Genomic DNA, 19,194 nt, shown 5'->3' with positions numbered 1-19,194 from the left:
CCTGACTGTGTATTAGGGGTGTGCACCGGCCACTTTTCATGTTTTGTGTTTTGGTTTTGGATCTGGATCTTTCTTCGTGTTTTGGATCTGGATTGGTTTTGCCAAAACCACCCTTCCGTGTTTTGGGTTCTGGGTTTTGTGTTTTGGATCTGTATTTTTTTGAAAAAAAGCATAAAAACAGCTAAAATCACAGAATTTGTAGGTTTTTCTGCTCCTATGCTATTATTAACCTCAATAACCTTAATTTCCACTCATTTCCAGTCTATTCTGAATACCTCACACCTCACAATAGTGTTTTTATGTCCAAAAGGTTGCACCGAGGTAGCTGGATGACTATGCTAAGCGACACGAGTGGGCGGCACAAACACGTGACCCATCTAGGCGTGAAACTGCAGTGGCAGACAGGATGGCATTGAAAAACTAGGCCCCAAACTGTACATAATGCAAAGAAAAAAAAGAGGTGCAAGATGGAATTGTCCTTGGGCCCTCCCACCCACCCTTATGTTGTATAAACAGGACATGCACACTTTAACAAACCAATCATTTCAGCGCCAGGGTCTGCCACACAACTGTGGCTGAAATGATTGGTTCGTTTGGGCCCCCACAAAACAAGCTGGCAATTAATCTGTCCCTGCACAAACTGGCTCTACGGAGGCAAGAAGTCGTCCTCATCCTCCTCATCCACAGATTCCTCACCCTCTTCAGTGTTATGTACATCCTCATCCTCACAGAGTATTAATTCGTCCCTGCTGGAACCACAGGTCCCTCTGTACGTTCTGGAGGCTGGTCTCCCTGGAAGAGTTGATCATTCATTTTATGAACATCATCTTCTCCACATTTTGTGGAAGCAACCTCCTACGCCTTTCGCTAACAAGGTTCCCGGCTGCACTAAACACTCTTTCGGAGTACACACTGGAGGGGGGGCAACTCAGGTAAAATAGAGCCAGTTTGTACAGGGACCTCCAAATTGCTTCTTTTTCCTGCCAGTACAGGTACGGACTGTCTGACATGCCTACTTGGATGCTGTCACCGATGTAATCCTTTAACAGACAGACGCACGCTTGTCGCTGCTGCTTTGAGGATTCAAGTGCGGCTACAGCCCACACAATTCACAAAGACAGAAAAAAAAAAAGAATATTTTTATTGTTTGTGGAGCACACTTTGAGGGTTACACCACCCTCTAACAGACAGACGCACGCTTGTCGCTGCTGCTTTGAGGATGCAAGTGCGGCTACAGCCCACACAATTCACAAAGACAGAAAAAAGAAGAAGAATATTTTTATTCTTTGTGTAGCACACTTTGAGGGTGTCACCACCCTTTAACAGACAGACGCACGCTTGTCGCTGCTGCTTTAAGGATGCAGGTGCGGCTACAGCCCACACAATTCACAAAGACAGAAAAAAGAAGAATATTTTAATTGTTTGTGTAGAACACTTTGAGGGTGTCACCACCCTTTAACAGACAGACGCACGCTTGTCGCTGCTGCTTTGAGGATGCAAGTGCGGCTACATCGCACACAAGTCACAAACACATAAAAAAAATAGTTTTTTATTTTTTGGAGCACTTTGAGAGTTACACCACCCTTTAACAGACAGACGCACGCTTGTCGCTGCTGCTTTAAGGATGCAGGTGCGGCTACAGCCCACACATTTCACAAAGACCGAAAAAAAAGAACAATATTTTAATTGCTTGTGTAGAACACTTTGAGGGTGTCACCACCCTTTAACAGACAGACGCACGCTTGTCGCTGCTGCTTTAAGGATGCAGGTGCGGCTACAGCCCACACAATTCACATAGACAGATAAAAGAAGAAGAATATTTTTATTGTTTGTGTAGCACACTTTGAGGGTGTCACCACCCTTTAACAGACAGACGCACACTTGTCGCTGCTGCTTTAAGGATGCAGGTGCGGCTACAGCCCACACATTTCACAAAGACCGAAAAAAAAAGAACAATATTTTAATTGTTTGTGTAGCACACTTTGAGGGTGTCACCACCCTTTAACAGACAGACGCACGCTTGTCGCAGCTGCTTTAAGGATGCAGGTGCGGCTACAGCCCACACAATTCACAAAGACAGAAAAAAGAACAATATTTTAATTGTTTGTGTAGCACACTTTGAGGGTGTCACCACCCTTTAACAGACAGACGCACGCTTGTCGCTGCTGCTTTAAGGATGCAGGTGCGGCTACAGCCCACACAATTCACAAAGACAGAAAAAAGAAGAATATTTTTATTGTTTGTGTAGCACACTTTGAGGGTGTCACCACCCTTTAACAGACAGATGCACGCTTGTCGCTGCTGCTTTGAGGATGCAAGTGTGGCTACATCGCACACAAGTCACAAACACATTAAAAAAAATTTTTTGATTTTTTGGAGCACTTTGAGAGTTACAACACCCTTTAACAGACAGACGCACGCTTGTCGCTGCTGCTTTGAGGATGCAAGTGCGGCTACAGCCCACACAATTCACAAAGACAGAAAAAAAAGAATATTTTAATTGTTTGTGTAGCACACTTTGAGGGTGTCACCACCCTTTAACAGACAGACGCACGCTTGTCGCTGCTGCTTTAAGGATGCAGGTGCGGCTACAGCCCACACATTTCACAAAGACAGAAAAAAAAAGAACAATATTTTAATTGTTTGTGTAGCACACTTTGAGGGTGTCACCACCCTTTAACAGACAGACGCACGCTTGTCGCTGCTGCTTTGAGGATGCAGGTGGAATCTAGACGGGATTTGGAACCGAGGACACACTACCTCCATCAATTGTCTAAATCCCACTGCACTAATGTCGGATACCGGACGCACGTCTAACACCAACATAGCAGTCAAGGCCTCAGTTATACGTTTTGCTTCAGGATGACTGCTGTCGTACTTCATCCTCATCGCTAGGGACTGTTGGAGGGTCAATTGTTTAGTAAAAGTAGTGATGTTCATACTTCCTCTCTGGGATGATGAACAACTCCCAGCAGCAGCAACAGCACTAGTAGGAAGTGGTTCTTGATCTTTCCCTATTTTATTTTTATCAGAGAAAGTTTGGTCCTCCATTTATGTTATATTGATATATATACGTGCGGCTAAAGCGCACACAAACACAGAAAATATTTTTTTATTTTTGCTGGAGAGTAGTGCACTTTGTGGGTTACACCACCCTTTAAGAAATGAGCCAGCCGGCTCTTTACTTATGGGACACAGGCGCACGCTTGGCGCTGCTCCTTTGTTGATGCACGTGCAGCCACAGTGCACACAAGTCACAAACACAGAAAATATATATTTTTTTGGTTTGGAGTGTACTTTGGGGGTTACAGAACCCTTTAACGGTCAAGCCAGCCGGCCCTTTACTTATGACACAGGCGCACACTTGGCACTACTTTGTTGATGCACGTGCGGCTACTGCGCACACAATTCACAAACACAGAAAATAATTTCTTTTCGGTTTGGACTGGAGTGTACTTTGGGGGTTACAGCACCCTTTAACGGTCAAGCCAGCCGGCCCTTTACTTATGACACAGGCGCACGCTTGGCACTACTTTGTTGATGCACGTGCGGCTACTGCGCACACAATTCACAAACACAGAAAATAATTTTTTTTTTTATTTTGGACTGGAGTGTACTTTCGGGGGTTACAGCACCCTTTAACGGTCAAGCCAGCCGGCCCTTTACTTATGACACAGGCGCACGCTTGGCACTACTTTGTTGATGCACGTGCGGCTACTGCGAACACAATTCACAAACACAGAAAATTAATTTTTTTTTGGTTTGGACTGGAGTGTACTTTGGGGGTTACAGCACCCTTTAACGGTCAAGCCAGCTGGCCCTTTACTTATGACACAGGCGCACGCTTGGCACTACTTTGTTGATGCACATGCGGCTACTGCGCACACAATTCACAAACACAGAAAATAATTTTTTTTTTGGTTTGGACTGGAGTGTACTTTCGGGGGTTACAGCACCCTTAACGGTCAAGCCAGCCGGCCCTTTACTTATGACACAGGCGCACGCTTGGCACTACTTTGTTGATGCACGTGCGGCTACTGCGCACACAATTCACAAACACAGAAAATAATTTTTTTTTTGGTTTGGACTGGAGTGTACTTTCGGGGGTTACAGCACCCTTAACGGTCAAGCCAACCGGCCCTTTACTTATGACACAGGCGCACGCTTGGCACTACTTTGTTGATGCACGTGCGGCTACTGCGCACACAATTCACAAACACAGAAAATAATTTTTTTTTTGGTTTGGACTGGAGTGTACTTTCGGGGGTTACAGCACCCTTTAACGGTCAAGCCAGCCGGCCCTTTACTTATGACACAGGCGCACGCTTGGCACTACTTTATTGATGCACGTGCGGCTACTGCGCACACAATTCACAAACACAGAAAATATATTATTTTTTTAGCACTTGGGGGGAGCACCCCTGATGGACAGAGCACCCCCTGGACAACACTACAGCACCTCTTTAGGACTGGGACACTGCACAGAACTTTGGAGTGGACACAGCCCCTATGGAGAACTGACTGCACAACACAGTCCAGCCAGCCCCTATGGACTTTGAAGTAGTGGACACAGCCCCTATTAACAGCAGCAGCACAGCACAACACAGCCAGCCCCTATGGACTTTGAAGTAGTGGACAACAGCAGCACTACACTACACTACACTACACAGCCCTAACTCCCACCCTCCCTCTTCACTGTCCACAGCCGAGTGAGAAAATGGCGCCGACGTGGGTACCTTATATAGGATCCAAAACCCGCGAGACTCGGAAGGCGGGATGATGACGTTTTGCCTCAATTTCAGATCCGAGTCAGGCGGGAAAAGTCGAGCCTGATTCGGATCGGACTCGGATCGGGGGGGCTCGGATTTCAGAAATCCGAACCCGCTCACCCCTACTGTGTGTGTATATATATATATATATATATATATATATATATATATATATATTATTAGGGATGTGCAGGCTCGGATAGGTTCGAGTTTGCACGTTGAGTTCGGATTTTTCCCTCCAAAAAAACGGAACTCAGAAAGAGGCAAAACGTCATCTTGCATGGACGAACATCATCATTCCTGGACTTTTGTCACTCCCACTGACATCACTTGCGATGTCACTGGGGCCGCTCCCAGACGGTAGGCGTTCTCATGTGAACGCCTCCGGCTGGGCAGCCAACCCCCTCGCCCGCCCACCAAAGGGGGCGTGCTGTCACTCAACATCGACAGCACGCCCCCTTTGGTGCGAGACCCGGAGCAACGGCTTGCCTGTCGCTATCCGGGTCTCGCGCATGCACACGACGGAGCCGGCTCCGCCGTGCGCATGCGCTCTGGGCCACCATCGACACGGTTGCTAGCAGGTCTGAATCAGACCCAGTGTCCCCTGCTGACCGGAAAAACGGATTTACCGATGAGTACCAAAATCCTGTTTTCTCCATCATCAAGCAGGGGACACTGGAGTAATACTCATGGGGACGTCCCAAAGCTACCCCCACAGGAGGGAGTGCGCTGCAACACCTGCAAAACAGAACGGCCAAAGTGAGACTCAGAGGGCCCGATTCAGAGCCGCTCGTAAGCCGTCGCTCATTCGCTCCGAGCGATGTTCGCACATCTGCGCATGCGTATGGGTCGTAATGCGCATGCGCCAACCAGTCAGTGCGGTCGGAAATCGAGCGCTCGCAAAATAGCGAATGCCTGCTAATTTGAGTGACAGGATGAGGCGTTTGTGGGTGGTAACAGGGGAAGGTGCTTGAAAACGGGGAGTGGAGATCCGAACGCAGGCGTGCCAAACGGTCAAAACGGGCGTTTTAAGGGTGTACATAATTAACAAAGCAGCGTCATCGGCCACGTCACTTGATTGTCTCTTAGCCTGAACTGTTCGCATGATTGCGGTAGGAAACTCCAACCACAAGCACTGCGAGCAGTTCAGACGCCCTTTCGATGTACTCGATTAATCTAATAAATAGCGGAGATGACGTAGGATGCGAGCGGCCAGGGGGTGTCCTTACAAAATAGCGAGCGCATGTTTCGTTTGCTCGCTCGCTCAGACATAGAGGCGTCAACAGACCGCATAGAGCGAGCGCTCAATTTAAATAGCCGGCCCCTTTTTCTGAACGAGCGAGCGCAAATAGTGTCCGGCTCTGAATCAGGCCAAGAGTCCGCAAAGGTGTCAAACCGGTAGAGTCGCACAAAAGTGTGGGTGCCACACCACGAAGCCACACAACACAACTGTGCGACTCAACAGCCCAACGGAGCGCGTAGAATGCGCAGAAATGGAGACTGGCGGAGTCCAAGATGCAGCCAAATAAGCCTGACGAATCGTCAAATGGATCCAGCGCGCCAGAGTCTGCTTAGAGGCAGGCCAGACGTTTGGCTGCATCATAGAGGACGAACAGAGTATCACACTTCCGCAACGAAGAAGTACGATCCACATAAATCCTCAAGGCACGCACCACGTCCAAGGAGCGTGAAGAAGGAGAGTCCTCAGACAAAACCGGCACCACAATGGGCTGGTTAATGTGGAAGGAGTAAACCACCTTTGGCAAAAAAACAGAGCGGGTACGAAGGTCCGCGCACGATCCTCGTGGAAGACCAGATATGGTGCACGGCAGGAAGAGCACCCAGCTCAAACACCCTCCTGGCCGAAGCCAAAGCCAGTAAGAGCACTGTCTTCCACGACAAAATCTTCAAATCAATGGTCTCTAGTGTCTCAAAAACCGCTGACTGAAGAAAAGACAGAACCAAGGGGAGATCCCATGGCGCTGTCGGGGGTACAAAGGGAGGCTGAATCCGAAGGACCCCCTGAAAGAAAGTCTGTACCTCTGGAAGCAAGGCCAACCGGCGTTGAAAGAAAATGGCCGAAACCTGAACCTTCAGGGATCCCAGCCGAAGGCCGGCATCCAGGCCTGCCTGCAAAAACAACAATAAACGTCCCAGGCGAAAGGAGGTTGTAGGAAAACCCCTTCGCTCACACCAAGACACACAGGATTTCTAGATCCTATGATAGTGGGCTGAAGCAACAGGCTTCCTAGCCTGAAGCATGGTCGGAATGAACGCCAGTGCAATGCCCCTTCGCCTTAAAAGCGCGGCCTCACCAGCCACGACATCAAACGCAGACGCTGTAAGGCAGGGTGACGGAACGGACCCTGTTGGAGGAGGTCTGGCCGCAGAGGAAGCGGCCATGGTTCGTCCTCCAGGAGCATCAGGAGGTCGGAGAACCAGCTCCTGCGGGGCCAGTCCGTGTCCACTAGGATGAGAGTGACCTTATCCCTCTTGATGCGTTTGAGCAGCCGGGGAAGGAGAGGGATGAGCGGGAACAGATACTCAATCTGGAACTGCCACAGAGCAGTTAAGACGTCGACCTCAACTGTTGCCGGGTCCTGAGTGCGGGAGCAATATCGGGGAAGCTGATGATTGAGCCTGGACGCCATTAGGTCTATTTGGGGAACAACCCAACGTTGAAGCAGCTGCTGAAATACCTGCGGATGAAGGGCCCATCCCCCTGGATGCAGATCTTGGTGACTGAGGTAGTCCGCCGGAAGGCCAGTCGTGAACAACCGATGTAGAGGAGTAAACGCAAACTCTAGTCGGTAACCCTGGGCTGTGAGGTTCCGAACCCAAACGTCTGAGCAAGTCCTTTGCCACACTTCCTGAAAACAGCTGAGGCGCGCCTCCACCATGGAAGCTCCCAAGTGGTAAGGCATCCCATCATGGCTTGTCGGCAGACTTAGGGTCTGGACGGCGGGAGGAGGCGGAAGCACCACTTTGTTCTTGGGGTCCTCAAGAAGCAGACGAAGAACCTCTTGCGCGGCCTCTGAATTCCATTCCAGCCTGGGAAATCCATTTGTTCAATTCTGGACCAAACAAAATATCTCCGGAGAATGTCAACCTCTACACCTCCTTCCTTGACTCTGCATCAGCCTGCTAGGAACGACGAGCCGCAATAGTAGATGCTGAAATATGGGAACCGAGTAGGCCCACATCCTTGGAGGCACAGTGACAGTGAGGAGAGGAGAAAGTGATGAGAGGCACAGCGATAGAGAGGGAGGAGTGCCACACAAATCCCTCAGCAGGGCTCCCCCAATCACCAGCCCTGAGAGGGGAGTCTGGAGGCTGCTGGTGGAATGGAGCCGGGCGCTGTATCCTCACACTAGCCAGGACTGCTGCAGGCAGAGCGCTGGGATATATGAGTGGCAGGAATCTGTGGCGGGATCTGCTCTGCTCAGGCACACAGATGTACTGAGCAGGAGGAGGGAGCCCGAGCTGAGTGAGCGCCCGCCCTCGCAGTCCTTGTAATGTCCCCCGGTCATCTCTAAGGAGAGCCGCCGGGTCCACCCCAGGCGGCTCCCAAGGTGCAGACAGGGGCTCGGTCTGCCTGTGCTGATTAGCTGATCAAATTAGTAATCATAATGAAAAAAAATAAAAAATAGAGCAGGAGATGATGCTGCCAAGGACCGGCTCCCTCGGCACATTTCCTAAAAGTGAGGATGAGGGGGGGCATAGAGGGGGAGGAGCCAGTCACACGGTTAAGTTCTTAAAGTGCCGGCTCCACTCACCACCCGTCTATTACTCCAGTGTCCCCTGCTTGATGATGGAGGAATATGAGATAGATAGATAGATAGATAGATAGATAGATAGATAGATAGATAGATAGATAGATAGATAGATAGATATGAGATAGATAGATATATAGAGAGAAATGAGATAGAGAGATTATGAGATAGAGAGGTATGAGATAGATGGATAGATATGAGATATATAGATAGATTTATAGAGATAGATAGATAGATAGATAGATAGATATGAGATAGATAGATAGATATATAGATAGATATGAGATAGATAGATAGATAGATAGATAGATAGATAGATAGATAGATAGATATGAGATAGATAGATAGAGAGATAGATAGATATATTGATAGGGGCTGTTTGGCGTGACTGCAGCAATAGTGTAGGGAACATATGTATAAGAAACGTATCTAAGGAAACATTAAGCGGCAGACCCTGTATCTAAGGAATGACAGACACTATAAAGTCCTATTAGTTGAGCAATTATTTCCCAATGTTTGGCGGCCTCTTTCGATCTTTCCTCCAATTTTAGGATTACTTGCCCAGTACGGGCGCTGTTCCAGAACTGTCTATAGATCATATTGCCTTTTATCTAAGTAGAGATATTATTTATTATCGGCAGATAACGAGAACGATGATAAAATTACAGGGAGAAGGGGCCATTGCCAGAGGGTTTTTTTTTTAACAAAACACTTAAGGATATAAGGGAAAGAAAGTGAAATAAACAGGAAGAGTCACCCCATAAAGAGACGTCTGTGCAATGATAAAGGCAGACCCCAGACAGGAGAGGGGATAACACACATATGTGAGTCACAGTGATGAAATACAAATCACGATGATGTCATAACTATGATTTATGCAGACACCCTGCTATGGCCATCACCTATTCACATGCGACAATAGCACAAGTACAACTCCATCATCCACTAGTCACTAAGGTGACGGAGACACCGCAGAACGCGGCCCCTAGACAATGGCGCACGTTCCACATGACAGAGAGAATGCTCCCCATACAGCACAGGGATGTGGGATGCAGCGCTCCCTACTGTAGATTATAGGACTGTAATAGGTCACACAGAGCGCAAGGCTTTATATAGGTCACATTATTCCTTGTTACACACAATTCATAGTGAACATCATAACTCACAGATTATAAATGATGACCTCATAGTTTCCAAATAATAAATGATGACAGCAAAGCTCCTATATTAGTAACTGATTACATCAGAGCTCCCAGATAATAAACAATGACATCAGAATTTCCAGATTATAAATGAGGGAATCAGAATTTGTCCAGGTTACAAATTATGATATCAACCCTCCCATATATAAATGGTGACATCAGAACTCCCAAATTATAACCACTGATATCAGACAATCCCAGACTTAAATGACATCAGAGCTAACAAATTATAAATGATGACATCAGAGCTCCCAGATTATACGGAATGACATCAGAGCTCCTAGGTTATAAATGATGACATCAGAGCTCCCAGATTGTATGGAATGACATCCGAGCACCCAGATTATAAATGATGACATCAGAGCTCCCAGATTATATGGAATGACATCCGAGCACCCAGATTATAAATGATGACATCAGAGCTCCCAGATTATATGGAATGACATCAGCAGCACCCAGATTATAAATGATGACATCAGAGGTCATAGATTACACAGAATGACATCAGATATCACCATTTATACAGATATTACATAAAGGAGATTATCCATATATCACATACACACATAAAACAGAGAAACAAGATTGTTACCTCGGCAGACGGTTCCATTCTCCACAGACTCGTACCCAGCCTTGCACACACAGCGCCCAATGGGCACTAGCCATTCCCCGTCACCATTACAGTACAGTTTGATTGGCACATCCACTTCCTCTGCGTGGGGTATACAGATCCCTCGAGCCGCCACTAGGGAGGTGCTCTCTGCTCCCGACAACGTTTCCTGGAATATCGCCCCATTCTGAATCACCCGAGGGCACTTCCTATAATAAACTCTCACAGCGATAAGAGACATGCAGCCGCCGTAGTCCTGAAACGCCAGGTAGAAGCCATGTCTGGAAACCGGCCCGAAGCTCCGCACCTCCGTGTTAATCTTCATCACCCGCCCTCCAAGATCCACCTGGGAAAAGCTCTCGTCGGCAGCGATGGTGTCCACTTTGGACCAAGGATTCTCCATCCAATTTGGGAAGGTCTTAGTGGCCGAGTCGTAGTCAGACTCGTAATAATAGAGGTTAAAGGTTTCCTTACAGGAGCCGGGAACCTTGGGAATACTGCTACAGTCCCGGACGGAGAACTTCATTTCCACGTGGATCCGGTGCGCTCCGCGACGCTCAATGTACTGGGTCCTCAGCCAGTTGTTCTGGCTGGAATCGAAGACGTTGCAGACCTGGTACGTCCGGATGGTGTTCATGTTCTCATCGTACCCGCTCACCTCTTCCCACTGCGCCAAGAAAAAGAGAGACAAGACCGTTACATTACATATACACAGAGGGCCTGATTCAGAGCCGCTCGTAAGCGGCCGCTCGTTCGCTCCGAGCGATGTTCGCACATCTGCGCATGCGTATGGGTTTTAGTACGCATGCGCGAACCAGTCAGTGCGGACAGAAATCGTGTTTTCGCAATATAGCGAGTGCCTGCTAATTTGAGTGACAGAATGAGGCATTTGTGGGTGGTAACAGGGGAAGGTGCTTGAAAACGGGGAGTGGAGATCCGAACGCAGGCGTGCCAAACGGTCAAAACGGGCGTTTTAAGGGTGTGCATAATTAACAAAGCAGCGTCATCGACCACGTCACTTGGTTGTCTTTTAGCCAGAACTGCTCGCATGATTGCGGTAGGAAAATCCAACCACAAGAATAGCGAGCAGATCATTCGCCTTTCGATGTACTCGATTAATCTAATAAATAGCGGAGATGACGTAGGATGCGAGCGGCCAGGGGGCGTTTTTTATAAAAAAAAAAGTCTGCATGTTTTGTTCGCTCGTTCAGACCTAGAGGCGTCAACAGACCGCAAAGAGCGAACGGTCAATTTAAATAGCCAGCCCCTTTTTCTGGACGAGCGAGCGCAAATAGCGTCCGGCTCTGAATGAGGTCCAGAGCACAATCATTCCATCTTCCAGTGTGCACAGCTTTAGGCTAATATGATCCTAGGGGGCGCTGATCCATTGCTGGCTACAGATTATCTCACTACTGCAGGCCATAAAGAGTGAGAGGTCGCACAGGAAATGTTCTAGGAAACAATAGTAGAAAGTGACAATGACAGCAGAGACATCGTCCTGGAAACGATTCAATGACCCCAGTCACAGTGTTTATATATACTGTATATATTCCTCTGAGGACTGCGCTCCATCACCGACGACATCATTACATTCAGCAATAAAGGTCGTACCTGCAGAGCGTTCCAGACCAGGGAGACACAAAACACAGGGTGCAGAGCTCCTGCATGTGTCTAATACACCCATAAAGGTAACGCGCAACTAAAGTGCAGCTGTCGTACAGACTTCTGCTATGTATGAGATGTAATCGGTAAGTGTTTTTGCAGAGCATCGCCCCTCCATCACACAACACACTGCGGAGAATCGTTCCGCCACTACACAACACACGCACATTGCAGAGCGTTGCTCCTCCACCACACAACACACAATCCAGACACTGCAGAGCATCGCTCCATCACGCAACACACAGCATCACTCATCTGTAGCACAATCCACACTGCAGAGTATCATTATTCCATTGCACAATCCACACACTGCAGAGTATCATTTATTCCATTGCACAATCCACACACTGCAGAGTATCATTTATTCCATTGCACAATCCACACACTGCAGATCATTGCTCCTTCATCGTAAATGTAAAACACTGCCTAGAATCACTCACTTCTCTAACAGTATTCTCTACAGAGCGTCGCTCCCGCTCCACAAAATCCACACTGCAGAGCATCTATCACATAAACCACAGGCAGAGCATTTCCCCCTCCTTACTACAAATCACAGGCTACGTGACTCCCCTGTTTTTATATCAGAAGTCCCATCACAGAAACAGGAGTTGAAAGTTTTGTAACCGGAAAAACTTTGAATGAGAAGCTCTTGAACAATGTACCAGCCCGGCAGGTAGCCACCGTACGGGCCAGCGAGGGTTAAACGCAGAGCAGCGCAGAGCTGTATAATGGAGATGGTCGTGGCCAGAGAGAAACTTGGTCAGAGGCCCAGAAATTGTGTTCATGTAACAGATAACGGGTTCTATATGTCCCCGGGGGATGTCAGATACTGGAAAGAAATAATGTATGAATGAGTCAGAATCAGACAGTAAATCCGCACAGAATCAGCGCAAACATTCAACTCCCAAAGCGCAACGTCTAACGGCCTGGACGCATCTATCCAGATCATCATATACAGACCTGAGGCAGGGTTGTCAGACAACGTCCATATGTGCTCCGGCACGGACAAAGGGGGACATTCGCCACTGCATGACGCAGTGGGTGTGGCCTGGATGTGTATGCTTCACCTGCACCAGTCTATACTCTATGCAAAAGATCTGTCTAGAAACAGGAGCGTTCACACTTGTATCAAACGCCATATTGCCCGCAGTCCCCTCCAAGCGCCCTGACTGACTACTGTTATATGGGGCGGGTGGCAGTCGGGATGCCGACTGTCTAATCCCGGCAGGGGTCTAATGACAGGCGGCGAGATCCCGACGCCTGTCATTTTACCCACGCCGGTAGCCCGACGCCCGGAATACTGATCGAAGGTAAGCCAGGCGCGGACAACCGCGTGGGGGGGGAGGGTTAGGTTAGGGGCTTCCGCGGGGACTTAGGGTTAGGCACCCACCTGGGAGACTTAGGGTTAGGCTGTGGGGAAGAGTGGGAGGGGAGATTAGGGTTAGGCACCCCTAAGGGAGGGTTAGGGCGGGGGGGAGGGGTTAGGTTAGTAAATAGTTCAAATACTTACGTGTCGGGATTTTCACTGCCGGTCTTCCGCTGTCTGGATTAGAACCATTCCATACCGATCCCATGTGGGACACCCTGTTACAGCCCGGTAAGTCCTTTTCAGTCATTAGTGTAGAAGTGACACGGCATCGTCCAGCTCTACATCGGCTCAGCGCGTAATGCGAACACACGCACAACGGACTCCGCTCCAGCATTACTAAACACTTACCACATTACTGATCGCTCTGCAAAACATTGCTCTGTCCCATTCACTCCATGACAGATATAGCCTGCAGATTATTACATTACTGACCTCTAGTGATCTGCAGAACATTGCTCTGTCCTATTCACTCCATGACAGATATAGCCTGCAGATTATTACATTACTGACCTCCCTAGTGATCTGCAGAACATTGCTCTGTCCTATTCACTCCATGACAGATATAGCCTGCAGATTATTACATTACTGACCTCTCTAGTGATCTGCAGAACATTACTCTGTCCAACCCACCTCAACAGATACATAGTGATGTATTCTGCAGGTTATTACATTACTGACATCTCTAGTGATCTGCAGAACATTGCCCTGTTCCATCTAACCCCTGATAGATGCATAGGGGTCTATGTTCTAACCCTTGGAAAGAGATAAAGTGGATGGATACAAAGTACCAACCAATCAGCTCCTAACTGTCACATTAGTGGCTGTGTTTAAAAAATAAGAGATACCTCTGTCCACGGTCTCTCTCTCCAAGGCTTAGCACAGTACATAGATCCCATAGCGATATATTTGGCTGATTATTACATTACTGACCTCTCTAGTGATTTTCAGAACATTGCTGTCTTCCATCTACCCCCTGAAAGGTACATTGTGATATATTCTGTAGATTATTACATAACTGGCCTCCCTACAGACCTGCAGAGCATTGCTCTACACCTGACAGACGCACGCAGAAGGGAAGTAAAATGTCACAGGGTGATACAGGAAATAGTCAGGAATCTTGGCAAGTGCGGTGTCTCTACGTAGCCACCAGTATGAAGGAGGAGTGGATTGGACATTACTGAGTGCGGTGTCTCTACGTTGCCACCAGTATGAAGGAGGAGTAGATTGGACATTACTGAGTGCGGTGTCTCTACGTTGCCGCCAGTATGAAGGAGGAGTAGATTGGACATTACTGAGTGCGGTGTCTCTACGTTGCCGCCAGTACGAAGGAGGAGTAGATTGGACTCACTGAGTGCGGTGTCTCTACGTTGCCGCCAATTTGAAGGAGGAGTAGACTGGACTCACTGAATGCGGTCTCTCTAAGTTGCCGCCAGTATGAAGGAGGAGTATATTGGACTGAGTGCGGTATCTCTACGTTGCCGCCAGTATGAAGGAGGAGTAGATTGGACATTACTGAGTGCGGTGTCTCTACGTTGCCGCCAGTTTGAAGGAGGAGTAGATTGGACTCACTGAGTGCGGTCTCTCTAAGTTGCCGCCAGTATGAAGGAGTAGTAGACTGGACTCACTGAGTGCAGTGTCTCTACATTGCCGCCAGTATAAAGGAGGAGTAGATTGGACATTACTGAGTGTGGTCTCTCTACGTTGCCGCCAGTATGAAGGAGGAGTAGATTGGACTCACTGGGTGCGGTATCTCTACATTGCCGCCAGTATGAAGGAGGAGTAGACTGGATTCACTGAGTGCGGTGTCTCTACGTTGCCGCCAGTATGAAGGAGGAGTATTTATTTTATTTTTTATTTTTTTTTACCAGTTATTTATATAGGCACACATATTCCGCAGCGCTTTACAGAGAATATTTGGCTATTCACATCGGTCCCTGCCCCAGTGGAGCTTACAATCTATATTCCCTATCACATGCGTACACACATACACACTAGGAGTAGACTGGACTCACTGAGTGCGGTCTCTCTACGTTGCCGCCAGTATGAAGGAGGAGTAGATTGGACTCACTGAGTGCGGTGTCTCTACGTTGCCCCCAGTGGAGCTTACAATCTATATTCCCTATCACATGCGTACACACATACACACTAGGAGTAGACTGGACTCACTGAGTGCGGTCTCTCTACGTTGCCGCCAGTATGAAGGAGGAGTAGATTGGACATTACTGAGTGCGGTGTCTCTACGTTGCTGCCAGTATGAAGGAAGAGTAGACTGGATTCACGGAGTGCGGTGTCTCTACGTTGCTGCCAGTATGAAGGAAGAGTAGACTGGATTCACGGAGTGCGGTGTCTCTACGTTGCCGGCAGTATGAAGGAGGAGTAGACTGGATTCACGGAGTGCGGTGTCTCTACGTTGCTGCCAGTATGAAGGAAGAGTAGACTGGATTCACGGAGTGTGGTGTCTCTACGTTGCCGCCAGTATGAAGGAGGAGTAGATTGGACTCACTGAGTGCGGTCTCTCTACGTTGCCGCCAGTACGAAGGAGGAGTAGATTGGACATTACTGAGTGCGGTGTCTCTACGTTGCTGCCAGTATGAAGGAGGAGTAGACTGGACTCACTGAGTGCGGTGTCTCTACGTTGCCGCCAGTATGAACGAGGAGTAGACTGGACATCACTGAGTGCGGTCTCTCTACGTACCGCCAGTATGAAGGAGGAGTAGATTGGACATTACTGAGTGCGGTCTCTCTACGTTGCTGCCAGTATGAAGGAGAGTAGACTGGACTCACTGAGTGCGGTGTCTCTACGTTGCCGCCAGTATGAAGGAGGGGTAGACTGGACATTACTGAGTGCGGTGTCTCTATGTTGCCGCCAGTATGAAGGAGGAGTAGATTGGACTCACTGAGTGCGGTGTCTCTACGTTGCCGCCAGTATGAAGGAGGAGTAGATTGGACTCACTGAGTGCGGTGTCTCTACGTTGCCGCCAGTATGAAGGAGGAGTAGATTGGACTCACTGAGTGCGGTGTCTCTACGTTGCCGCCAGTATGAAGGAGGAGTAGATTGGACATTACTGAGTGCGGTGTCTCTACGTTGCTGCCAGTATGAAGGAGGAGTAGACTGGACTCACTGAGTGTGGTGTCTCTACGTTGCCGTCAGTATGAAGGAGGAGTAGATTAGACATTACTGAGTGCGGTCTCTCTACGTTGCTGCCAGTATGAAGGAGTAGTAGACTGGACTCACTGAGTGCGGGGTCTCTACGTTGCCGCCAGTATGGAGGGGTAGACTGGACATTACTGAGTGTGGTGTCTCTACGTTGCCGCCAGTATGGAGGGGTAGACTGGACATTACTGAGTGTGGTGTCTCTATGTTGCCGCCAGTATGAAGGAGGAGTAGATTGGACTCACTGAGTGCGGTGTCTCTACGTTGCCGCCAGTATGAAGGAGGGGTCGACTGGACTCACTGAGTGCGGTGTAGACTGGATTCACTGAAGACAACCAGGAGAGAGGGATGTTTCCTGCATTTATATAGCGTTCGTTCTGTCATCTCTCATGTAGGGACCTGGATCACAAAATCTGCTGTGTGTTCCTGAAAGGATTGTGGCGATATGGAAAGTATTTTTACAACAAATTATCAAGGGCCATTCGCCAGGACACGTGCTGCGATAACAGCGTAGAGATAAAAGCGATTTCCCTTTATTCTCGCATCTGACATGGCTACGCGTCGGGGCACGTGCGACCATTAGGCTGCCATACGCATCGGGAAGAGATCCAATCCACCGGGGAGGGATGAGAAGAGTATACCCCCATAGGGAACAGCCAGATAATGCCACTGATAGATGGCGTCAGCTAATATGGACAAGATCCAGAAGCAAAGTTTTCTGGAACTTGTTAAACAGCTGCATTTATATGGGGACATCGGCTGTCCGCACAGGAGCTTGCCTCAATATATCCTATTTTCTAGCCTTCATATACAGCCTTACACATGCAGAAAGAGCCATTTGGGCCATTTTGTAAAACAAAATGACTTTGGTAAATAGGTCCCTTACACTACAGGCGAATGTCCCCTAAGCCAGTGGCACTAAGTTAGAAAGGAGGCTAATATCAAACGAGATGAACAAGTCAAAAACGGCTCCAGGTATATCCCATGGTAACAGATGTATGCAGCCAAATCTGTTCTATGAGCACAGTGGGACAATAACCACATACAGGATCAGATGCAGTCAGGGTCCATTCGCGCACGGGCGATCTGCAGCCAGTGTTGCACCTTTTAGGCTGAGTACACATTAGGCGATATATATATTGCATGATATGTCGTTTTGAGGCAAATTGGAAGGGCACATCATCCGTTCATGTACGTCAGATGGGACAATGCATTGAAAGACAGAATGACGCTAAATATGGCCCATTGCCCCATCGTACACGGCATCGTGCAGTGTGTACGGACTGCGCAATGTTTTGTTCCATTGTGTCGTCCTGTCGCTGGGTATACACACCGAGTAGTGTGTACCTAACCTAAGGGTGTGTACACATTAAAACAACGGGCAATCGGGACAAATTCCCTTCGTTACGGACCATCCGTGATTTCCCGTACACACTGTGCAATGTAATGAATGACAGAATGATATCTTGTTCCGTCCTTCATTAAAGTGCACCACCTCACGCACGATATCTTCTGATTGGCCCTGCAGCACGGCCAACCAAAAGATACCATGTACAACCAACGGGAGCACGCAATTGTGTATACACACTGCGCAATATGTACCATTTGTCATTCTAATTTTCCTGAAGACGACAAATCGCGCGGATGTCATCCTAGTGTGTACCCACCACCCTAAGTCTTGCACAGCTTCACAGAATAAGGTTATGGGGGTGGATGACACTACTTATATCTGGGACCTAGAACCAGAGGTTGCAGCACAAGCTATTTACACCTTCCGGGGTTGACATATGAGAAGTCAGGGAGAAATCCTGATTCCCTGACCTGTGCACAGGATACGTGGTATAAAACAAGGTTCTGAGGACGCATTGTATCCAGAGGCATCGCAGAGCCACTTGGAGAACAGTGTAAAGCGGCACATTCCTGGATGGCGGCTGTTCAAACAAACACCTCTTGAAATCCTGAAACCCCAGAAGACGGCAGCGAGGGAGACGACAAGATGTTCCCGCTCTGCGCTGCATCATTCCGAGCAACACTCAGAGAGGCCGTTCTTTAATTGCTCCCACATGTCTGTCAGTGGCTCGAAAAAGGGGCCTGTCACTAAAATTAGCCAAGTCCTGCAGCCAGGAGATCCCTCTCTCCCTCCACCAAGGTGCACGCACTTCAAAACAGCCTCAGGTGGGGGAGGAGGGGGACTGAGAACTAATGGCACCTGAATGGAGATATATATATTAATATATATATATATATGTATATTGTGTAAAATCCTGCAAAATCAGAACTTTCACCCAAATGACTTTCCAGCGCCACTGTTGTGAGTGCGAGAGGTAAGACTATGCAGGGAGTGTCTGGGCATGGAGGGGTTAACGCTCAGGCCTCTGACACCTGCTATGTGATGTCAGTGAGATGATGAGAACTGGAATGTCAGACAGCGGGGATTTCACACATGTTACAACCTGACTACACACAGATAGGGGGTCGTCACCTGCGCCGTCATAATGTCACCTGGGCCACCTACTAATGCAGACAATAAGAGATAATCTCGCCCAGAATTGAGAGAGGAGGGGGGATGGGGGCGCTGGATCTCTCTGCACCAAGATCGGTGGGAAGAGATGGGGGGGACGCAGGGGGAGGCATCGGGGGCAGCAGCCGTGTCCT

General features: G+C 48.5%; 1 protein-coding gene across 7 annotated transcripts in view; it reads right to left on the bottom strand.

Moving 5' to 3' along the window:
• EPHB2 (EPH receptor B2) overlaps positions 1 to 19,194 on the bottom strand; it is a 262,683-nt gene that overhangs the window by 163,151 nt on the left and 80,338 nt on the right. For all 7 annotated transcript variants that reach the window (XM_088463735.1, XM_088463737.1, XM_088463739.1 and 4 more), the window contains exon 3: positions 10,337 to 11,021. In XM_088463735.1, the coding sequence (XP_088319861.1) occupies positions 10,337 to 11,021 (685 nt within the window). The remainder of the gene's footprint in view (positions 1 to 10,336; positions 11,022 to 19,194) is intronic.

This window comes from Taudactylus pleione, unplaced genomic scaffold (assembly GCF_031769625.1).
Source record: "Taudactylus pleione unplaced genomic scaffold, aTauple2 ptg001441l, whole genome shotgun sequence".
Classification (NCBI taxonomy): Eukaryota; Metazoa; Chordata; class Amphibia; order Anura; family Myobatrachidae; genus Taudactylus; species Taudactylus pleione.
Note: the sequence above shows the minus strand (reverse complement) of the source record. Positions and strands in the feature narration are given on the sequence as shown.